The sequence below is a fragment of the Mobula birostris genome, chromosome 6 (assembly GCF_030028105.1).
Source record: "Mobula birostris isolate sMobBir1 chromosome 6, sMobBir1.hap1, whole genome shotgun sequence".
Classification (NCBI taxonomy): domain Eukaryota; kingdom Metazoa; phylum Chordata; class Chondrichthyes; order Myliobatiformes; family Myliobatidae; genus Mobula; species Mobula birostris.
Window position 1 is genome coordinate 86,703,783 of NC_092375.1, and position 22,758 is coordinate 86,726,540.

At 43.2% G+C, this 22,758-nt stretch overlaps 1 protein-coding gene across 4 annotated transcripts in view; it reads left to right on the forward strand.

Moving 5' to 3' along the window:
• The window catches only part of rubcnl (rubicon like autophagy enhancer), a 108,527-nt gene that overhangs the window by 9,272 nt on the left and 76,497 nt on the right, over nucleotides 1–22,758 (forward strand). For 3 of the 4 annotated variants that reach the window (XM_072262336.1, XM_072262338.1, XM_072262339.1), the window contains exon 1: nucleotides 20,651–21,322. The exons of the other annotated variant lie outside the window; for it this stretch is intronic. In XM_072262336.1, coding sequence (XP_072118437.1) covers nucleotides 21,301–21,322 — 22 coding nt within the window. In that variant the 5' untranslated portion in view covers nucleotides 20,651–21,300. Of the gene's footprint in view, nucleotides 1–20,650; nucleotides 21,323–22,758 lie in introns of those variants that run through there. 4 annotated transcript variants of the gene reach the window in all.

The following is a 22,758-nucleotide window of genomic DNA, read 5'->3' on the forward strand; positions in this document are numbered from 1 at the left end:
GTTTCCAATTCAGTGTCAGTGCTGTGTGTTCCGCTGACATTGCTCGTAGTGCATTCTTTAGACACTGGACAAACCTTTCCACCAAGCTGGGTGGTATGGTGCAGATGTAATATGTCTTATTCCATTCTCACGTATGGATGCGAGACGTGGATACTCACCAGGACTATGCGAAAGTCTCTGGATGGTTGCTATACACAAATGCTCCGGACGGCTCTTGACGTGAGTTGGCAACAGCACATGATGAACATCGAGCTCTGTAACAACCTACTAAAATCACCACTAAAATCGAGACGAGAAGACTGCAACTAGTGGGGCACTGTCTACGCCACCCCGAGCTACCTGCCAGCCTAGTCATCATATGGGAGCCCAAGCACGGGAGGATGAACCCTGGGCACCATCCCAAGACTATGGTCAACATGCTCCTAGAAGACAGTGGTGCAGCTAATGTAGATGAACTGAACACACTGATGAGGGAGAGGGAGAAGTGGAGAGTCCGTCATCGTGCCCGATGCCGGCCCCCTAGGCCTGAGTCGACGTAGTAGTAGTAGTAGTTATTCCATTCATTTTTAGGAATGACTGAAACTGTTCTCCAACAACCTGTGGCCCATTGTCACTGACTAAGTGTTTGAAAATATCAGTCCTTGCAAAGAGGCTTCTCAACACATCAGCAGTGTGCAAGACTGTAGTCTCTACTAGTACCAAGAAATATGTGCCCATGAATGGTCCAGCAACATCTACATGAATCCTTTGCCAGGGCAATGCAGGCTATTCCCAGGGGTGGAGAGGCACTGCTCTTGGCATCTTCTGGATGTGTTGGCATCCCAAACAGTGCATGGCAGGCTGCTCGATCTGCTGATCTATCTAAGGCCACCAGACAAAACTTTGAGCCAATGTTTTCATTTTGACCATGCCCAGCTCTGCAACATTTTACCTCTTAGCTCAAATAGTGACAACAACTCTCAACCCCTAGTCAAGGACAAGTTCAGCTGGAGTTTCTGCTGCCCATTTCAGCCATTTTGGGTGGCCAACTAGATCTGAGACAGTGTGGGGTCTTTTCTGGTTTCCCTTCGGATCATCTCTGCCTTAACAGGGAGACTCTTGATTTGCATTAGGGAGAATACGTCAAGAGGAGTGTCTTTTTTTTTTTGTAATTTTTTTCTAGTAATTCCTTTTCCAAAGATAAATGGAACAATCAATCAGCAATTCCAGGATTAGTCGTTCTCTTGAATTTAATCTTGTAACTGTGTCCTCCAAGGAACAGAGCCCCTCTCTGTGTTCATGCTGCTGCTGTTAGCGGAACACACTTTTCTGGATTGATAATGGATGCTCTCCCATACAAGTATTGGTTGAAATGTTTTACACCCCAAACCGGGCACAGGTCTCTCTGTCAATCTGTGCATATCTTTTCTCTGCAGCGCTAAGTAAACGTGATGCAAACGCTATGGGGCGTTCACTTCCATCACTCACAATATGTAACACGTCTGCAGCTATGCCACAAGGCGTGTTTCACTGGACAATGTAGATTATAATATGTGAGTACAATGTCTGATGTTACCACTTCCTTCACCTTCTTGAAAGGCACCTCACACTGCTGTGTCCATTTTCGTTTCTCGCCGATCTGCAGTAATGAGTTTAAGGAGTGGAGCACAGTAGCCAGGTTTGGCAAGAACCTGCTATAGTAATTGACAAATCCTAACAAGGACGACAGCTGTGGCATGAACCTTGGCCTTGGGGGGAATCCACCACTGCTTGCATTTTCTAAGCACTCTTGTGTAATCCTTGTGCATCAATACTGTGACCACAGTAAGTGATGCTTGGTTTAAAGAATTCACACTTGTTGTTTTGTGTTCTGAGCCCAGAATCTTCTAATCTTTTTAACAGTTTCTTGAGATTTTGGAGAGGTTCCTTGTCATCCTTACTAGTAACAATGATGTCATCCAGGTAACACTGAGTGCCTGGGCAGCTTTGCAATACCTGGTCCATAGCTTTCTGGCAGAGTGCAGGTGCAGATGGTACTCCAAAAATAAGCCTATTATCCAATAAAGCCCTTTGTAAGTGTTTATGGTGAGAAACACGTTGGGCCCCTCTTCCATCTCTGTCTGTAGGTGGGCCTCAGCTGCCCACTTTGCTGAAGTGTTTCCCTCCAGAAAGTTTTGCAAGAATATCCTCTATTCTGGGCAGAGGGTTTTTATCTACTTTCAGTACTAGGTTGATGGTGACTTTAAAATCGCCACAAATCCTAACAGATCTATTCTTCTTGGCTACTGGGACCACTTGTGTTGCCCACAGGCTCCACTCATCCTTGGAAAGAATTCCTTCAGCCTCATGTGATCTAGATCACTGGCTACTTTATCACAGATGGTAAAAAGAAACTGGATGGGCTTTGTAAAAGTTAGGTGTGGCATTTTCATTTAGCACTATTTTATCTTTGATATGTTTGAGTTTTCCAATGCCATCCTTGAAAACTGCTGTGGCATCATCCAGAACCTTTGCTAATTTGCTTTCAGTTGACTCTGTTGTAGGGGACGTGGCACGCAAACGGTGGATGGATCTCCAATCAAGTTGTAGTTGTCTCAGCCAATGATGGCCTTACAGTGCTGGCCCTCCTGCTTTTACCATGTACAAGCCCGATATGTCATATTGGTTGTTGTATTTCACTGTTACAAATGTCACTCCCACAGGAGTTCTCTTTTCTCCAGTAGAAGTTCTGAGATGGATATCTGCAGTCTTCAGTTTAGTATCTTTTAAATGCCGTTCAAACGCACCTTGTGGAATGATTGAAACAGATGAGCCAGTGTCCAATTCCATTTTAATTAATTTAACATGCACTTCTGGTGTAAGTCATTGTCAGCTTTCACATTGTAAATCTCAGTGGATACTATAGACAGAGTGCAGAGGAGATTTACAAGGATGTTCCCTGGATTGGAGGGCGTATGAGAATAGGTTGAGTGAACTTGGCCTTTTCTCCTTGGAGTGACGGAGGATGGGAGGTGACCTGATAGAGGTGTACAAGATGATGAGAGGCATTGATCTTATGGATAGTCAGAGACTTTTTCCCAGGGCTGAAATGGCTAACATGAGAGGGCATAGTTTGAAGGTGCTTGGAAATAGGTGCCGAGGGGATGTCAGGGGTAAGTTTTTCACTCAGAGAGCGGTGGGTGTGTGGAATGGGCTGCCGGTGGCAGTAGTGGAAGCAGATACAATAGGATCTTTTAAGAGCCTCTTAGATAGATACATGGAGCTTGGAAAAATAGAGGGCTATGCGCTGAGGAAATTCTAGGCAGTTTTTAGAGTAGGTTGCATGGTCGGCACAACATCGTGGGCCGAAGGGCCTGTAATGTGCTGCAGATTTCTATGTTCTGTGTAATTCTATGCAGTCCTGTCACAAACAGATGCAGCAAGTCCAAGCAGCACGCACAAACTGCTGGAGGAACTCAGCAGGCCAGGCAGCGTCTATGGAAAATAGTACAGTTGACGTTTTGGGGCGAAACCCTTCGACAGGAATGGAGAGAATAAAAAGTGGAGTCAGAGTAAGAAGGGGGGAAAGGGAAGTAAGAAACACAGGGTGATCGGAGTGGGGGGGGGTGAAGTAAAGAGCTGGAAAGTTAATTGGTGAAAGAGATACAGGGCTGGAGAAGGGGGAATCTAATAGGAGAGGACAGAGACCACAGTTGAAAGGAAGAGGGAGTTGCCCCAGAGGAAGGCAATGGGGGGGGGTGGGGCAAGGAGATGAGGTGAGAGAGGGAATAGGGGATGGGGAATTGAGAAAGGGTGAGGACATTGCCAGAAGTTCGAGAAATCAAAGTTCATGCCATCAGGTTGGAGGCTACCTAGACGGACTATAAGATGTTGCTCCTCCAACTAGAGTGTGGCCTCGTCGCGACAGTAGAGGAGGTCATGGATGCACATGTCGGAATGGGAATGGAAAGTGGAATTGAAATGGGTGGAAGGCAACACTTTTTCTGGCACATGGAGCGTAGGTACTCGGCGAAGTGGTCTCCCATTCTATGTCGGGTCTCACCGATATACAGGAGGTCACACCTGGAGCACCGGGTACAGTGTATGACCCCAGGTGAAGTGTTGCCTCAGCTGGAAGGTCTGCTCAGGGCCCTGAGTGGTAGTGAGGGTGCAGGTGTAGCACTTGTTCCTCACCCACCACCTCAACAGCCAGCATGTCCAGCACATAATTCTCCGTAACTTCTGCCATCTCCAACAGGATCCCACCACCAAGCACATCTTTCCCTCTCCCCCCACCAACATTTTCTGTTTTCCGCAGGGATCGCTCCCTATGCGACTCCCTTGTCCGTTCGTCCCTCCCCACTGATCTCCCTCCTGGTACTTATCCTTGCAGGCGGAACAAGCTCCCAGTGTGGCCTCTTATATATTAGTGAGACCCAATGAAGTGGGAGACCGCTTCGGCAAGCACCTATGCTCCATACACCAGAAAAAGCTGGATCTCCCAGTGGCCATCCATTTTAATTCCACTTCCCATTCCCATTCTGACATCTGCATCCATGGCCTCCTCTACTGCTACAATGAGGCCACACTCAGGTTGGAGGAGCAACACCTTATGTTCTGCCTGAGTAGCCTCCAACCTGATGGCATGAACATTGATTTCTCGCATCTCCAGAAATGGCCCCCCCTTCCCTATTCCCCATCCCCTTTTCCCTCTCTCACCTTATCTCCTTGCCTGCCTATTGCCTCCCTCTGGTGCTCCTCCCCCTTTTTCTTTCTTCCATGGCCTTCTGTCCTCCCCTATTAGATTACCCTTTCTCCAGCCCCGTATCTCTTTCACCAATCAACTTCCCAACTCTTTCCTGCATCTCTCTCTCCCACCCCAGTTTCACCTATCACCTTGTGTTTTGTTCTCCTCTCCCTCCACCTTCCAGCTCTGACTACTCATATTATTTTTCTCCAGTCATGCTGAAGGGTCTCAGCCTGAAAAGTCGACTGTACTCTTTTCCATAGATGCTGCCTGGCCTGCTGAGTTCCTCCAGCATTTTGTGTGTGTTTCTACACAGTCCTGTATCATTCTTATCGAGATCAGATTTTTCACCAATAGTATACAGATTTTTGAAAGCTGCAACTTGAGATGTTTTGTTTTTTTATCTTCCCTGCGCAGTCCATTTATTTTTGCCTCTCCAACATGGTCTTTGTATTTGTCCCATTTTGTTGCATTTTTTGCGAGTTTCACCTCTAAATCTGATTTGTTTGGTGCATATGGGCCCCGTCACAACAGTAACACAATTTGTTTGGCCAGGCTGGTTTCTGTTTTGACATTGCAATTTTGTTCACGGTCATTTTCATTCCTGACTGCAACTCAATTGCGTCTCTGTCTGCGGTTTCTATTGAAACAGTGATTCAACTGCTCTTCTAAATGTAAGCTGTGCTTCAGTTAGGAGCCATTTTTGAATGTTTTCTTGTAAGATTCCACAAACGAAATAATTTCTCAGTGCATCATTCACGCATTATCGAACTACAATGCTCAATCTCTTCAATTCCAGCCACGTACATTGAAATGGATGCCCTTTCCTTTTGATTCTGTTTATGAAACCTAAAGCACTCTGCAATCCACAATGGCTTTAGTTCTAAGTGTTCCTGCATTACTTTTTTCAATATCAGCAAAGATAATTTTTGCTGGTTTGGTTGGAGCAGTTAAACTTCCAAGCCAACTGTAATCCTCTAAGCCCAATGCACTCAACAAAATTGCTATTTCTTTCTCATTGGCTATTTTATTTGATGCAAAATATTGTTCCATTTTCTCAGTATATAAAATTCAGTTATCTGTTGTGTAATCAAACTTGTCAATCTTTCCAATGTTGCCAGCCATTTCTGTTTTTTTATGATTAATATCAACTGATACTCATTCTTTATGTACCCATTAATTCTTCCAATTACTGCTTTTTTTTTAAACTCAACTGTCTCTGCACATGCTCTGGTGTGCTGTTCTTCTACTCGGACATTTTGCTGCGCTTTATGTTTTGTGACTTAAGCAGGTCGGAAACAGTCTTGGGTTCGTTTTAAAAATACCTCGTCGCCACTGTTATCTTTTGTAACTTCATAACATTAAATTAATTCAAAGGAGGCCACGGGAGTCTGAAATGTGTGTCTAACTTTGTGTTTACTTTAAGTGAGGCGCACACATATTATGTGGTAGCGTCAAGATATTTGCAATTCACATATTTATACATATAACCCATAATGAATCATTTAAACAAACAAGAATGCTTAATCAACATATTTACAAGATTACTCAAGTATTATCAAAATATTAAGTACACAACAGTTTTGTCCTTTCAACTCATCATAGCTTACTTTACCTCAACTCTTCTAGTTTCCGAGGTATTATCCACATGTTGTCACCCCCTTTCATCTACTACTGGTGACTCCACAAACAAGAGACCACACAGATTCTCCTTGCAGCAAATTTGCTATCCATGCCCTCTTATTCCTGAGATTCTTTAGTTAAAAGAGCCTTTGACTACTTTGTGCTTGCATTGACATACTGGAGTCCTTCAGGTCTGCTTGAGAGTAATTCATTATTACTTTCTTGATCATTTAATACCTTGCTGGATACAAGTGGATAATTTATAACTGACATAATTAATCTCAGGAAAGCTCCATTTAAGAGGGTACACAATTGGTAACATCTTCTGAAAGAAAGCTTGATTGTTTAATGGGTAGGCAGACAATTACAAATGAGGAAATCCGACTGGTAAGTAAGCGTACAGGAATTGTTGGGGAAGTAAACGACATTGCTTGCTCTTCTTTCATTTTACCGCATCCTCAGATGCATTAAGATTTGCATAAATTATGCGGATATTGTCGTCCAGGCAAGTGAAGTCCAGAAGAGTAAAGAAAATATTGTTGAATTTTGTAAATTTAACCTGCTGCTTGAAGCTATTTTTCCTCCTTTGTTTATTTCTTTTTCAAATGCTTTCCTTTTTGACCATTTTCTTGCCTGTCAAAATAATATTTTTTAAAAATTGTATATCTTTATTTTGAAGGATTTCTGGTAATTTTTTTTATCCCTCCACCAAATTCCCTGAAAATAAAATTATTGCTGTTTATGGAAACTTTCTACATTAGCTTGACAGCTTGACAGTGCAAACCATAGCCTACAAAAGCTTGCTGTAAAACCAAGCTCTCTGACTCTTCATTACTTTTTCTGGTCCTGATGAAATAACTCGGGCCGGAAATGTCTGTTTTCCATAGATGATGCCTGGCCTGATATGTTCCTCCGGCATTGTGTGCATGTTGCCCATAAAGGTCACATTTCCTTTGTAAGACTCATACTTCCTTAATTTGCTTTGTACACATGGTGCTCTTTACAATCAGGGTCATAAAGAAAGGGATGTTTCTTCACCGGTATTTCTTTTACATGTGCAAAACACACTTCCTATTCATAAAAATTGCTTAAAGAAGCACATTTAAACCTTATATCTGTCATTTATTTTACTAGAGCAAAATGTTGATAATCCGGCATATAATTGTTCAGAAATCTTGATGGCTTGGCAGCTTGTCTGGCTGTCAGTCCAGAATGTGAATTTTAAAAGTAAGTGTACAGCCAGAGGCAGGGCTCAGGAGTGTGGTTGGGGTCAAAGCCCAGACCATGGTTCAGAGCTGAGCTTGGGATCAGAGCTAGCAGGGCTCAGGGACATGGGTAATTATGCAGCTGGGGTTTGGTACATTTCCTGTCCAGGTTCATGAGGCATTTCATTACCTTATTATGTAACAGGTAAGAAAAGTGAAGATATATTTGGTATTAGTAGGAATAATGTCTGATCATCTGTAAAATCTGCTAAGTACTAAGGGTACTGGATTATGGGAATGTTAGCGTGTTTCTCTTCAAAATACAAGTAAAAGAATAGATGCTCAAACCAAGCATCTCTTATTGGTACCCAGCTAACGATTAATATAGATTATATATAATCTATATTAATATAGGGGTTTTAAACTCCCTGTACTGACTATCTTGCTGGCAAATGTGCAGTCTCTGGTGAATAAAATCGATGATCTCGGAGCTAGGGTGCTGAATCAGAGGGACATTAGGACCACGTGTGTCCTTTGTTTCACGGTATCCTGGTTAACCCCTTCCATTCCGGATGCAGTGATTCAGATCGACGAGTTTACTATACACCATCAGGACACATCTATAGAGTCTCTCAAAAGCAGAGGTGGAGGAGTATGCCTCATGATCAACTCTTCTCGGTGCACAAATACTGTATATCAGTGCTGTCCCAATTCTGCTCTCCAGACCTGGAATATCTAGCAGTTATGCCGTCCTTTTTACCTACCATGGGAATTCCCAGGGGTCATTTTGGTAGCAGTTTACATTCCACCTCAGGCCAATGTCAATCGGGTTTCAGATAATCTGAGCAATGGGATCAACATGCACGAATCAGCACACTCTAACACCTTCAACATTGTCTTGGGAGATTTTAACCAGGACAATCTGAAAAAAATCACTAAGCAATTACCATCAACAGATCACTTGCAATACCCGAGGAAACAACACACTGGACCATTGCTACATCACCATCAAGAATGTCTACCGTGCCGTGGATGAACCAGGATGTACCTCGTCTGCCGAAGGCCAGATCTGTGGCATTCAAGCCTGACGATCCAGGCCTGTACCAGAAAACTAGGTATGATTTGCGGAAGGCTATTTCAAGGGTGAAGAGACAATTTCGAATGAAAGTGGAGGTGACATCGGATGCACGGCAACTCTGGCAGGGTTTGCAAGAAATTACTTTCTACCAGGCGAAACTCAATAGCATGAATGGCAGCGATGCTTCACTACCAGATGAACTCAGTGCCTTCTATATATGCTTTGAAAGGGAGAGTATAACTACAGCTGTGAGGATCTCTGCTGCACCTGATGACCCTGTGATATCTGTCTCAGAAGTGGATGTTAGGCTGTTTTTAAAGAGGGTGAACCCTCGCAAGGCGGAAGGTCCCGATGGAGTACCTGGTAAGGCTCTGAAAACCTGTGCGACCAACTGGCTGTGTATTCAAGCACATTTTCAACCTCTCACTGCTATGGGTGGAAGTTCCCACTTGCTTAAAAAAGGCAACAATTATACCAGTGCCTGAGAAGAATAATGTAAGCTGCCTTGATGACTATCGCCCAGTAGCACTCACATTGACAGTGATGAAATGCTTTGAGAGGTTAGTCGTGACTAGACTGAACTCCTGCCTCAGCAAGGACCTGAATCCATTGCAATTTGCCTACTGCCACAATAGGTCAACAGCAGATGCAATCTCAATGGCTCTCCACATGGCTTTAGGCCACCTGGACAACACAAACACCTACGTCAGGATGCCATTCATCGACTATAGCTCAGCATTTAATACCATCATTCCCACAATCCTGATTGAAAAGTTGCAGAACCTGGGCCTCTGTACCTCTCTCTGCAATTTGATCCTCGAGTTCCTAATCGGAAGACCACAATCTGTGCAGATTGGTGATAACATATCCTCCTCGCTGACGATCAACTCTGGCGCACCTCAGGGGTGTGTGCTTAGTCCACTGCTCTACTCTCTCTATACCCATGACTGTGTGGGTAGGCTAGGCACAGCTCAAATACCATCTATAAATTTGCTGTTGATACAACCGTTGTTAGTAGGATCTCAGGTGGTGACGAGAGGGTGTACAGGAGTGAGATATGCCAACTAGTGGAGTGGTGTCACAGCAACAACCTGGCACTTAATGTCAGTAAGATGAAAGAGCTGATTGTGGACTTCAGGAAGGGTAAGACGAAGGAACACATACCAATCCTCATAGAGGGATCAGAAGCAGAGAGAGTGAGCAGCTTCAAGGTCCTGGGCATCAAGATCTCTGAGGATCTAACTTGGTTCCAACATATTGATGCAGTTATAAAGAAGGCAAGACAGTAGCTATACTTCATTAGGAGTTTGAAGAGATTTGGCATGTCAACAAATACACTCAAAAACTTCTATAGATGTACCGTGGAGAGCATTCTGACAGGCTGCTTCACTGTCTGGTATGGAGGGGCTACTGCACAGGACCGAAAGAAGCTGCAGAAGGTTGTAAATCTAGTCAGCTCCATCTTGGGTACTAGCCTACAAAGTACCCAGGACATCTTTAGGGAGCGGTGTCTCAGAAAGGCAGCGTCCATTATTAAGGTCCTTCAGCACCCAGGACATGCCCTTTTCTCACTGTTACTATCAGGTAAGAGGTACAGAAACCTGAAGGCACACACTCAGCGATTCAGGAACAGCTTCTTCCCCTCTGCCACCCGATTCCTAAATGGACATTGAAACCTTGAACACTACCTCACTTTTTAAAAAATTTACATTATTTCTGTTTATTGCACATTTTTTAATCTGTTCAATATACGTATACTTTGATTGATTGATTTATTCATTATTTTTTTTTCTCTTCTATATTATATATCGTATTGAACTGCTGCTGCTAAGTTAACAAATTTCACGTCACAGGCCGGTGATAATAAACCTGATTCTGAGATTAATATAACAGAATATCAAATGTTACATATACCAGACACATAGATCTTAAAGGCATTTACACAATCAATATCTTCCTTAAAAGACAACTAACTTATTAACATGAATGGTCGATACACAGTAAACTAACCTAACAATTAGCTATTAAATAAGATATAAAATTATACAAATAACTATTTACAATGCATGCCTATATAGAGTGATGAATTGTAAAGTTAGCTAAACATGAAATTACTGATTTTCTAACCCTCTCAATGACGTAACACTTCATCAGTATGTCTCCTAATATTAATAAACCCAGTGAATGACAACTTTCACATCTTGCTCTTCACCAGGAGCTGCTGATGCTTTTAGATCAGGGTTTCCCAACCTTTTTATGCCATGGACCAAGGCAAGGAGTCCATGGACCCTGAGTTGGGAATCTCTGATTTAGATAATCTGAATGCCTTTAACTTACTGTTATGTTGACAGTAAGTTCTGTCTTAAATAATATGCATTTGATACTTGCCAGTTACTTACAGACTAGTTTTATGCCCTTAGTTAAGCGGCTTGCTTTCATAACAAGCAGTACACAAACTAGCTGAAGTACACTCGGCAGATGTTTGTATCTTTTTGGGGATTTGGAAAATAAACTTGTATGATGGATTGATATGTCTTGTCAGCAAACCTTTGTTCAAAATTTTAAAAACATAGTTCTTGGGTAGTGGTCATTGGTGAAACGGTAAGAACTGTTTGCCAGCGACAACGCTGACAATTTATACTAATGTTTTGCTGGGTGCACAGTATTTGGTTTTACTGTCAAGCACACTGAGCTACAGTGGAAAGCATTGTTTAGTATGCATAATAAAATGCTTCACAGGAGCTTAATCAACATTGGGTCATATAGGGAGATACTGGATTAGAAAATCAGACTTTGGCTCAAGAGGAGTATCTTGAGGAGGAAAACAAAGTACAAACATCTTGAGAGAAAATTCCCAGGCTTAGACTTTGTTGTCTTTTGTTTTAACTATATCTAAGCATAAATATAATACTGTATATCATACACTTTCCTCAACATCACTTGTAACCCTCTCCCCCTGCAAAGTAATGCAGCTGCCATAGTAATTGCAGCCAAACATTGTCTGCACAATTTTTCACTTAAATTACTCTTAATGCTGTCTTCTGACATACTCTACCTCTCATTGTGATTAGACTGCAGTAGCCAAATAAACCAGAGCTTTCTTTTCCTTTGTTAATGAATCATTGGCTGGACTTCCTTATCAGGATAGCTTCCACTTCTGAAGCACAGAGGAAAAGCTGGTTACCTGAAATCACTGGATTCAGTGTTGAGTCTCAAACACAGCTGTCTGCTCAGGTGGAAGATAAGATGCTGTTTCCTTTGCTTATGCTGGGCTTTGTGTAGATGCAGGGATCATCGAATCTACAGTGTGGAGAAGGCCACATCATGAGAATCAAATGCAGTACATCAAACTGAAAAACGTGCAAGTGAATTTCTGATTCTCATCAGAATTTCTGATTGGTCATCTCTCATTGTCTCGGATACTGTTGAACTACTGTTGTTCTTCTGGTAATGGCTCGCTTACAAGTGCTGTGAGGTAAAGGATTCCATGATTTTGACCTGGTGACTACAAAGGAACTTGCAATATAATTCCAAGTCAAGATGGTGAGTGACTTGATTGAGAATTTGAAGGTGGTGGTGACCTAGTCCTCTTGGTGGTGGACGGCTCAGGATAGGAGGTGCACTTGAAGTAGCCTGGGTGATTAATGACATTGGTTTTTCAAAGTTGAAAATAAATTTATTATCAAAGCATGTATATGTCACCATGTCAATCAAGATTAATTATTTGCAGGTATTTACAGGAAAATAAATAAATACAATAGAGTTTATGAAAAACCATATGTAATAAAGAACAACAAATCTCCAATGTGCAAAAGAGGACAAAGCGTGCCAATACTAAATGAAGAAAAGTAAATAAATAATACTTAGAACATGAGTTGTAGATGAACCCTCAGCTCAGCACGGCGAGCTGGTGGTGGAGGTAATGTTTAATGCGGTCTGTGGAATCCCGAATCAACAGGCTGTTTTGTCCAGTTTGATATTAAGCATCTTGGGAATTTGTGGAGCTGCACTCCAGGCAAATAAAGATACTCCATCACAATTCTAAATTGTGCCTTCTGTTGAAAGGCCTCAGAGTGTCATGCTTTTACTCCCTGCAGAATACCCAGCCTCTTGTAGCGACGGTGTTTATTTATCTGGTTGAGTTGAGTTGAGTTGCTGATCGTTGATGGCCTCAGGCTGTTGATGAGGTGGAGTTTCGCAAAGTCACTATCACTGAATGTGAAGCCTGGGTGATTAGACTCTCTCTATTGGAGATGGTCATTGTCTGGTATTTCTGTGCTGTGAATGTTACCTGGCACCAATTAGGGCCATTCTTGAATGATGCCCGGGTCATGCTGCAATTGGGCTTCCTTTGGTTATGACCTTGGCTACTCAACCCCAGTTATTTCTAGAACTTCATCACGTGACTTTTGCCTAATAGCGTAATCTAGTTAAACAGACATTTAACCTCTGCAATAATTAATAAACAGAATTGTTTAAATGATGGATAATCGTTTAATAATTTTTCCTTTGATTGTAGCCTATTTTATATCCATAGCTCTTCCCAGAAGCAATAGAGTCAATTGAGCATGGACTCTCGGAAAATGGTCAGATCATTGCATGTAGGATGCCTAGAGATTTCTAGAAAGTTGCAATACTGATTTGAATTGGAATTAGTGGCAGAGGAATATCCAAATCTTCATCCACGTAGAATAGTTTAACTGTGCTCCAAAGAGTATCAAGGGCAATTTATCTTTAGAGGAACGTAATGTATAGAGGGGGCTGAGGTCTGTTAAATGCTGAAGGAATTGGATATAGATGCTTGAGAGGGAGATAGGGATGTCAGTAGCAGAGAAATGCTGCAGCTGGTTTCATCTATAAGACATCTCCTGGTGAAAGAGAGAAGTCACTGAGGGAAGACATTTCCAGTGGGATTGGGATGTGTGCCATAGCAATTGTGAAAGATAAGAGGCTTTGACGTTGAGGCCATAGAGGCTAAAGCACATTCGATAGAGATGTAGGGGAGGAATGGAGGGAAGTGGGTGGGAGTAGAAGGCCACCTCCTAAGGCCTGTGAGAGATCTGCTACCTCCAGGCATATGGTGCACCCACGGCTCTTTGGAAAGACAACAACTGATTATTTCTTGGAGAGAAGGAAATTTCCAGGATAATGCTGAGCTTTGCCTGTGTTCTCAGTCTCTTTCTTGGCATGTTTCAGCATTGATGGGGTGAGAGGTGTACAGGAGGGCCAGAGTGTGATGGGATTGACAGTTTCTTCATTTGCTTCCTTCCTTGTGGGTTCTGACTATGAACAGAGCTTGGTGTCCTGATTTTAGCACTTATTCCTCAAGATGGCAGCAAAAATAAGACCAATCTCTTCATAGCAGGCAGACTTAACAAATTAATATAGGATCAGTAAGAGCGAGAAGTGAAAAGGGAACTTGAGGTATTTGGCACTCTGAGATAAGCTCTGTAAGTCATCTGGAAGAGAAACCACCAAAGCTGCTTGTTCTAGGTATCTGCCGTCCTTTGCAGTTTCTTCAGATCTCTTGAGCAACACATACAAAATGCTGGAGGAACTCAACAAGTTGGGCTGCATCTAGAGAGGAGAATAAACTTGATGTTTTGGGCTGAGACCCTTCGTCAAGACTGGAAAAGAAGGGGGAAGAAGCCAGAGTAAAAAGGTGGGAGGAGGGGGAAGGAGTACCAAGCTGGCAGGTGACAGGTGTTGGGGGGGAAATAAACTAGAAAGCTGGAAGGTGATAGGTGGAAGAAGTAAAGGGCTGAAGAAGTAGGAATCTAATAGGAGAGGACAATGGACCATGGAAGAAAGGAGGACGGGCACCAGAGGGAGGAGGTGGGAGATATGCAGGTGAAGAGAAGAAAAGAGGTGAGAGGGAAACCAGAATGGGGAATGGTAAAAGAAATAACGGGAGTGGGAAGAAATTACTGGAAGCTAGAGAAATCAGTGTTCATGCCATCAGGTTAGAGGTTACCCAGGTAGAAGATGAGGTGTTGCTCTTCCAACCTGAGTTTGGCCTTCCTTGACAGTGACTCACAGCCTCAAATCTATACTCAGCCTACAGCTAAGCTCTGTTAATTCTCTATCCAGTGGTTTGGAAAATCTTATGTTCGGCATCTAACATGTTTGCTTCACTCCTTTCTAAGTCACTGGAGCTCCAGTTACCACACTCCCCTTCCACTCACCAGGATCCTGCTTCCATGTTCCCTTTAAGCAAAAGGATCACTGGACAACTTATTGCAACACTGTGTAGCATCTAAAGAAAGTGGATTAATAGAAAGTGTTGAGCTACGCGTAGAAATCGTTACTCTACCATGGGTGCCACAGTAACGTGGTAATTAGCATGGCACTGTTGCAGCTCGGGGTGTCGGTGTTCAGAGTTTAACCCCAGCGTGCTCTGTAAGGAGTTTGTACGTCCTCTCTGCGGAAAGCGTGGGATTTCTCCGGATGCTCTGGTTTCCTCCCACAGTCCAATGATGTACTGCTTAGGAGGTTAATCAATTATTGCAAATTATCCCATGATTAGGCTGAGGTTAATTTGAGGGTTTTGGCAGCGTGGCTTGATCAGCTGGAAGGGCCGATTCCACATTGTATCTCTAAATAGGTTAATCACATCCAATAGTCTGGAAAATCAGCCAGTTCTCTGAGTCCCAAGTGTGCTGGATTATCCAATTCTTCAATTAAATCATTGATTAAAATTACAGAATGATAGAAAATTTTGGGTGAAAAGATCTTTCCTTATCACCCTACCATTCCTTCCCTTCTGGGGCATTGCACCTTGAAGATGTCCTGGATACTACAGAGGCTAGTACCCATACGTTTACAACTTGCTGCTGCTTATTTTGATCCTGCGCAGTGCCCCATGCCCTGCCCACACCAGACAGTGATACAACTAGTTAGAATGCTCCCCATGGTACATCTGTAGAAATTTACAAGAATCTTTACTGACATACCAAATCACCTCAAAATCCTAATGAAATATGGCTGCTGTCATGCCTTCTTTGTAACTGTATCAATATACCGGCCCAGAATAGATCCTCAGTGACGTTATCACCAAGGAACCTGAAATTGCTCAGGCTTTCTACTTCTGATCCCTCAATGAGGACCGGTGTGTGTTGCTTCACCTTGCCCTTTTTGAAATCCCCAATCAATTCTTTGGTCTTGCTGACGCTGAGTGCAAAGTTATTGCGGCGACACCTCTCAACCAGCTGATCTATTTCGCTCCTGTATGCCTTCCTATCATCATCTGAAATTCTGCCAACAATAATTGTGTCATCAACAAATTTATAAATGGCATTTGAGCTGTGCCTAGGCACACCATCATGGGTGTAGAGAGAGTAGAGCAGTGGGCTAAGCACACATCCTTGAGCTGTACCAGTGTTGATTATCAGTGAAGTGGAGATGTTATTTCTGATCCACACAGACTGTGGTCTTCCAGTGAGGACCCAGTTACAGAGGGAGGTACAGAGGTCCGGGTTTTCAAGCTTTTTGTTCAAAACAGTAGGAATGATGGTGTTAAAGGCTGAGTTGTAGTCAATAAACAGCTTCCTGACATAGGTATTTGTATGTTCAGGTAACCCAAGGCTGCATGGAGAGCCAATGAGTTTGTGTCCACCATAGACCTATTGTGGCAATAGGCAAATTGCAGGGGGTCTAAGTCTTTGCTCAGGCAGGAGTTGATTCTAGCCATGACCAGCCTCTCGAAGCACCTTATCACAGTAGATGTGAGAGCTACTGGCCAATAGTCTATAAAGCTACTCATCCTGCTCTTCTTGGGCACTGGTATGATTGTTGCTCTTTTGAAGCAGCTCCTTTTTTTTCAAAAAATATTTCCAGCCTTTCCTCATAACTGCAATTTTCTGTTCTCAGCAATATCATAAACCTCCATTGCATCATCATCAGTGCAATCATATTTTTAATGAGATACTCAAGCTGTGGTCCAATTATCATTGTCACAATTACAGCATAAGCTCCCTGCTCTTATAGTTTTTCTTGGTTAATGAAGGAAAGTATCCCATATGCCTTTTTAACCACCTTGTTATCCTTTATCTTTAATGATCTGTGTAGGTAAGAATAGCTCCAAGGTCTCTCTGTTCCTCCACATTACTCAATATCCTCTTGTTTCTTCCCTTGCCTTGTTGCATTACCTTATACTTCTGCATTTTAAATTGCACTTTACTATTCCTGTAACATCCTGAAATCAAAAGCCTTCCTCCTCATCCAGTGAGTATGTAAGGCATCGATTTGGGGTGGTTTGGTTTTTTGAGCTGTGGCCTATCAGTGATCGGGTTTGATTGGCAAGAACAAATTAAAATAAGGTAGGGGCAAGTGGGGCGGCCATCGTTGGAGTGAACAGTGTTAGAGCAGAGATTTTGAGGCTTGAGTGAGAGAAGGTGAAAAAGCTGTGGGTAGATTTCCCCCCCAGTTTATTTATTGCTTTCCTTCCTTATATTTGCCCAGTAGGAATGCCAGGCAGGATAGTGAAATGCTCCTCTTGAGGCATATGGGGAGGAAGGGAGACCCCCAGTATCCCTGACAACTTCACTTCCGAGATGTGCATCCAGCTGCAGCTTCTAACACCCCACGCTAAGGAGTTGGAGCTGGAACTGGATGAACTCCGGATTATTCGGAGGCTGAGGGGGTGACAGATAGGACAGATAGAGAGGTAGTTACACCCAAAGTGCAGGACACAGGAAACTGGGTGACAGTCGGGAAGGGGAAAGGGGCTAAGGAACCTCTGTGGCCATCTCCTCAACAACAGGTATGTCGCTTTGGATACTGTTGCAGGGATGAATCACAGCGGTCAGATCTCTGGCTCCATGACTTAGAAGGGAAGGGGTGAAAAGGCACGCTGTGGTGATAGGGAATTCATTCATTGGCAGTACCGTAAGGAGGATCTATGGATGAGAACAAGATTCCCAGATGGTATGTTGCCTCCTGGGACAGGGTCCAGGACATCTTGGATTGAGTGCTCAGCATTCTTAAGTGGGAGGGTGAGCTGCCAGAAGTCATGGTCCATGTAGGTACCAATGACACTTAAGAATGACGAGGTTCTGCAAAGTAAGTTCAGGGAGTTCGGTGCTAAGTTAAAGGGCAGGACTTCCAGGGTTGTGATCTCAGGATTGTTACCCATCCCACATACTAGTGAGGCCAGAAATAAGAAGATGATACAGTTTAACAAGTGGCTAAGGATATGGTGTAGAAAGGAAGGTGTCAGATTTTTGAATAATTGGGTTCTCTTCCAAGAAAGGTGGGACCTATACAGAAGAGACATTTTCACCTGAACTGGAGGGGGTTCAATATCCTAGCGGGAAGGTTTGTTAATGCTGTACTGTGGGGTTTAAACTAGAGTTCCAGGCTGTGGGAACCAGAGTGCCAGAACAGATAGTGGAGAGGTTGTGCAGGCAGATGTTGGTAAGACCTCAGACGAAGTGAGGATTCAAAAGGTTGAATATGGTGCAACTAATGTCCTGAGCTGTGTATATTTCAATCCAAGAAATATTGTAGGAAAGGCAGATGAGCTCAGGGCACGGATCAACACCTGGAATTATGACGCTGTAGTCATTAGTGAGACATGGTTGTGGGAGGGGCAGGACTGGCAGCTCAATATTCTGGGATTCTGTTTTAGATGCGACAGATTAAAGGAGAAGGTGTGGCCTTACTAGTCAGGGAAAATGTCACAGCAGTGCCCCCCTCAGTCAGGACAGTCTAGAGAGCTCATCTGGTTAGGCTTTATGGGTGAAACTGAGGAATAAGAAAGGTATGACCATGTTACTGGGGCTATATCATAGACCTCCCAACAGTCTGCGGGATTTAGAGGAATATATTTATAGGGATCGCAGACTGTTGCAAGAAACATAAGGTTGTTATAGTAGGTGATTTTAACGTTCCACATATTAACTGGAACTTCCATACTGTAAAAGGACTAGATGGGATAGAGTTTGTCAAATGTGTTCAGGAAAGCTTTCTTAAATAGTACATAGAAGTTCCAATGAGAGAGTGTGTGAAACTTGATCTGCTATTAAGGAATGAGACAGGGAAGGTGAAAGAAATTTGTTTAGGGGAACACTTTACACCTAGTGATCATAATGCCATTAGTTTCAAAGTAAATATGGAAAAAGATAGGTCTGGTCAGTGGATTGAGATTCAAAATTGGAGAAAGGCCAATTTTGATAGGATCAGAAAGGATCTGGCAAGTGTGGATTGGGACAGGCTGTTTTCTGGAAATGGTGTGATTGGTAAGTGGGAGGCCTTCAAAATTAATATTTTGAGCGTACATGTGCCTGTCAGAATAAAAAGTAAAGATAGCAGGTTTAGGGAACCTTGGTTTTCAGGAGATATTGAGGCCCTGGCCAAGAAAAAAAGGAGGTGCATGGCAGGTATAGGCAGGTAGGAACAAATAAAGTGCTTATTGAGTATAAGAAATGCAAGAGAACAATTAAGAAAGAAATCAGGAGAGCTAAAACAAGGCTTGAGGTTGTCCTAGCAGTCAAGGTGAAGGAGAATCCTAAGGGATTCTACAGATATGTTATAAGAGCAAAAAGATGGCAAGGGACAAAATTGGTCCTCTGGAAGATCAGAACGGAGCAATGTGTGGAACCAAAAGAGATGGGGGAGATCTTAAATGATTTTTTCATCTGCACTTACTCAGGAGATGGACACAGTGTCTATAGAAGTGGGGCAAAATGGCATCAACTTCATGAACCCTATACAGGTTACAGAGGAGGAGGTGTTTGCTGCCTTGAGGCAAATCAGGGTGGATAAATCCCCAGTGCTTGACAAGGTGTTCCCTTGGACCCTGCAGAAGAAATTGCAGGGACCTTAGCAGAGATACTTAAACCATCCTTAATGCCAGGTGAAGTAACAGAGGACTGGATGATAACCAATGGTTTTTTGCTGTTTAAAAAAGGCTCTAAACAGAAACCAGGAAATTATAGTTTGGTTAGTCTAATATCTATTATGGGAAAGTTATTGGCAGGTATTCTGAGAGACCAGATAGATGAGTATTTGGATAGACATGGACTGATTAAGGATAGTCAGCATGGTTTTGTGCATAGTAGGTCATGTCCAACCAATCATATGGTTTTTCAAGAGGCAAGGCAGTGGATGTTGTCTACATGGACTTTAGCAAGGTATCTGTCAAAGTTTCACATGGGAGATTTGTCGAGAAGGTTCAGCTGCTCAGCATTCAAGATGAGGTAGTAAATTGGATTAGACATTGGCTTTGTGGGACAAACCAGAGAGCGGTAGTAGATGGTTGCCTCTCTAACTGTAGGCCTGTGGCTAGTGGTGTCCAGCAGGGATCAATGCTGGGTCCCTTGTTGTTCGTCATCTATATCGATGATCTGGTAGATAACGTGATTAACTGCATCCGCAAATTTGTGCATGACATCAAGATTGGGGGTGTAGTGGACAGCGAGGAAGACTATCAGAGCTTATAGTGGGTTCTGGACCAGATGGAAAAATGGCTGAAAAATGACAGGTGGAATTTAATGCAGACAAGTGCGAGGTTTTACACTTCAGTAGAATCAACCAGGGTAGGTCTTACACAGTGAACAGTAGAACATTGACGAGTGTGGTAGAACAAAGGGATCTGGGTATACAGGTAATTCCTTGAAAGTGGCATCACAGGTAGATAGGGTCATAAAGAAAGCTTTTGGCACATTGGCCTTCATAAATCAGTGTATGGAGTACAGAAGATGGGATGTTATGTTGAAGATATATGAGACATTGGTGAGGCCTAATTTGGAGTATCATGCACAGTTTAGGTCTCCTAGCTACTGGAAAGATGTATGACTCTGGTCAGCAGGTCTAGGAGAATCTGCAGAAGGCGAAACAGACCATTTGTCAGAACATAGAAATGGGATATATTTTAAGTTGCAAAGAAGGGGAGAGAAATATCTGTGATCAGGAATATCTGTGAAAGGGCAATACACACCATGTGCTGGAGGAGCTCAGCAGGTCAGGCAGCATCTATGGATGGGAATAAGCTGCTGATATTTTGTGCCAAAACTTTGTTCATTCCTATCCATAGATGCTGCCTGACCTGCTGAGCTCCTCCAGTACATGGTGTGTATTGCTCTGGATTTCCAGCATCTGCAGTAGCTCGTGGCCATCTGTGAAAGGGAATAACTGTGATCGTGTGGAACAAAAAGAGACTGAACAGCACTTGCAGCGGTGATGGCAGCTGAATGAAGGTTACAGCTGGTTAATCACAGCTAGCCATATTGGAAGAGGTGAATGAGAATAGAGGAGAAAATAAAAGCAATGTTCAAACTATAGGAGACAGAGAACTTCAGCTATTGGAAATGTGAACCCAAAGAAATACCTAGAAGATCAGGAAACATCTATGGAGGGAGAAAATCTGAGTTTCTTTACAGGTGAACAAATTTTCATCAGAACTGGGTAGTACTGATACAGATAGGAACTACAGTCATCTGAAATGGTTGAATTCAGTATTGACTGCTAAGGACCCTACCCTTCCTGGATATACTAGTCCTCGGATCCAACACCTCTCTTTGCAACATCTTCACCATGGTTATCTTCAACATCGGTGTAGGTGTCTGGGCATCAAGGGAAATACTGACTAGGCAAGGAAAAACGGTGTCGATTGTACCAGTGACACCTCGCTCCCTGATGTTTTAAACAACTGTGCTGCACATATTGAGGCATGTAACACAACGCTGGTCATGCAGGCTACGCCCCTCCCAGGTGAGCAACCACTGTCCGTAACAGCAGCAGACGTGGGAAGGACTCTTCTGAGTCAATCCCCTTAAGGTGGCTAGGCCGGATAATATCCCAGGCTGTGTCCTCTGGAGTGTGTACACAAACTCACTGACTTATGCACAGTCCTCTTCAACACTTCACTCACTCAGGCTGTTGTCTCCACATGCTTCAAATCAGCCACCATCACCCCTGTACCAAAGAACTCTACACCTCTAGAACTAAGTATCTCCTGCCTGTTGTGTTCAATATGCCGAGAGCACACCAGGACACCAGCATTGCAGGATATCCAACTCAATTTTACTGATAACCCCACTTGTGAACTCCTCTCACATGGCACTGGCTAACTGGGTGACGTAAGAGCAACCCATTAACCATCACAGCATCTTTCAAAAAAGAAAAACTAGGTATGCACTTGTTCATAGAGGAGAAGGGAGGGAACGTCGACTCAGACCATGAGAGGCCTGCGTTGGGCATTTTCATGCCTTACAAGGCGCAGATTGGAAGTCTGTGTGGGGCGCCACTCCTCACACAGACACTAGAGCAATGTGTGGTTAAGTGCCTTGCTCAAGGAGACAAACATGCTGCCACAGCTGAGGCTCGAACTAGTGACCTTCAAAAAACTAGATGAACACCTTAACTACTTGGCCACGTGTCCATAGAACTGCATTGAGATTATAGTTACTGAAACTGAGTGATTCCATTCACTTTACCATACCACATAACTAATACTCCTTACATAAACATAAAAAAGAAATGCCAACATTATTACTGTCTTTCTCTTTGTTTTTAATGGTCTCTCACTCTCTGGCAAGCTGAGAGGATTATTCTGCTTATTACTTGCCCTAAGTTACGAAAATGTATCTCTGTGGTGCGACAGATAAACGGCCCATTCTGGTACAGGTTCCTGGAAAACTTGGAGCGGGTGGAGATTCTCGAACAGGTGTGTCCACCTCAGGTAAGTGGTCCTCATTGTAAGGATCGGGCCATGCTATTTCTTTCTCTACATTTCATGGACTTTGAAGGCGCACGAGCGCACGCCTGTCCACCTGATTTCACCTGGTGATGATCTGGTCACAAACAATTGTGGTGCTTGCTGCTGGACTATTGTTCCTTTGGTGAAATGGTCTGAAACCCAACCAGCTTCACCACTCCTGACAAAGATTTTGCTCTGTGTCTAAGATCATGCACGCTCTACATTTTCCCATGCTGTGTTGTCTCAAAATTTCTCATTTTTCTAAGTTCAGTAAGTGAAGTTGGAGAAGGGAAGGAAGAACATGGAGGCCTGTTCTCAGTCTCTGACCCATTGACAGCCCTGATGGACTGCAGCCATTTGCAAGAGGTGTGGAGCGATACGCTAGCAGTGCTGTGTAAGGGTCTTTTGCCTTCAGTGGGTGACTCTTAATAGTTCACACTGCTCTTTT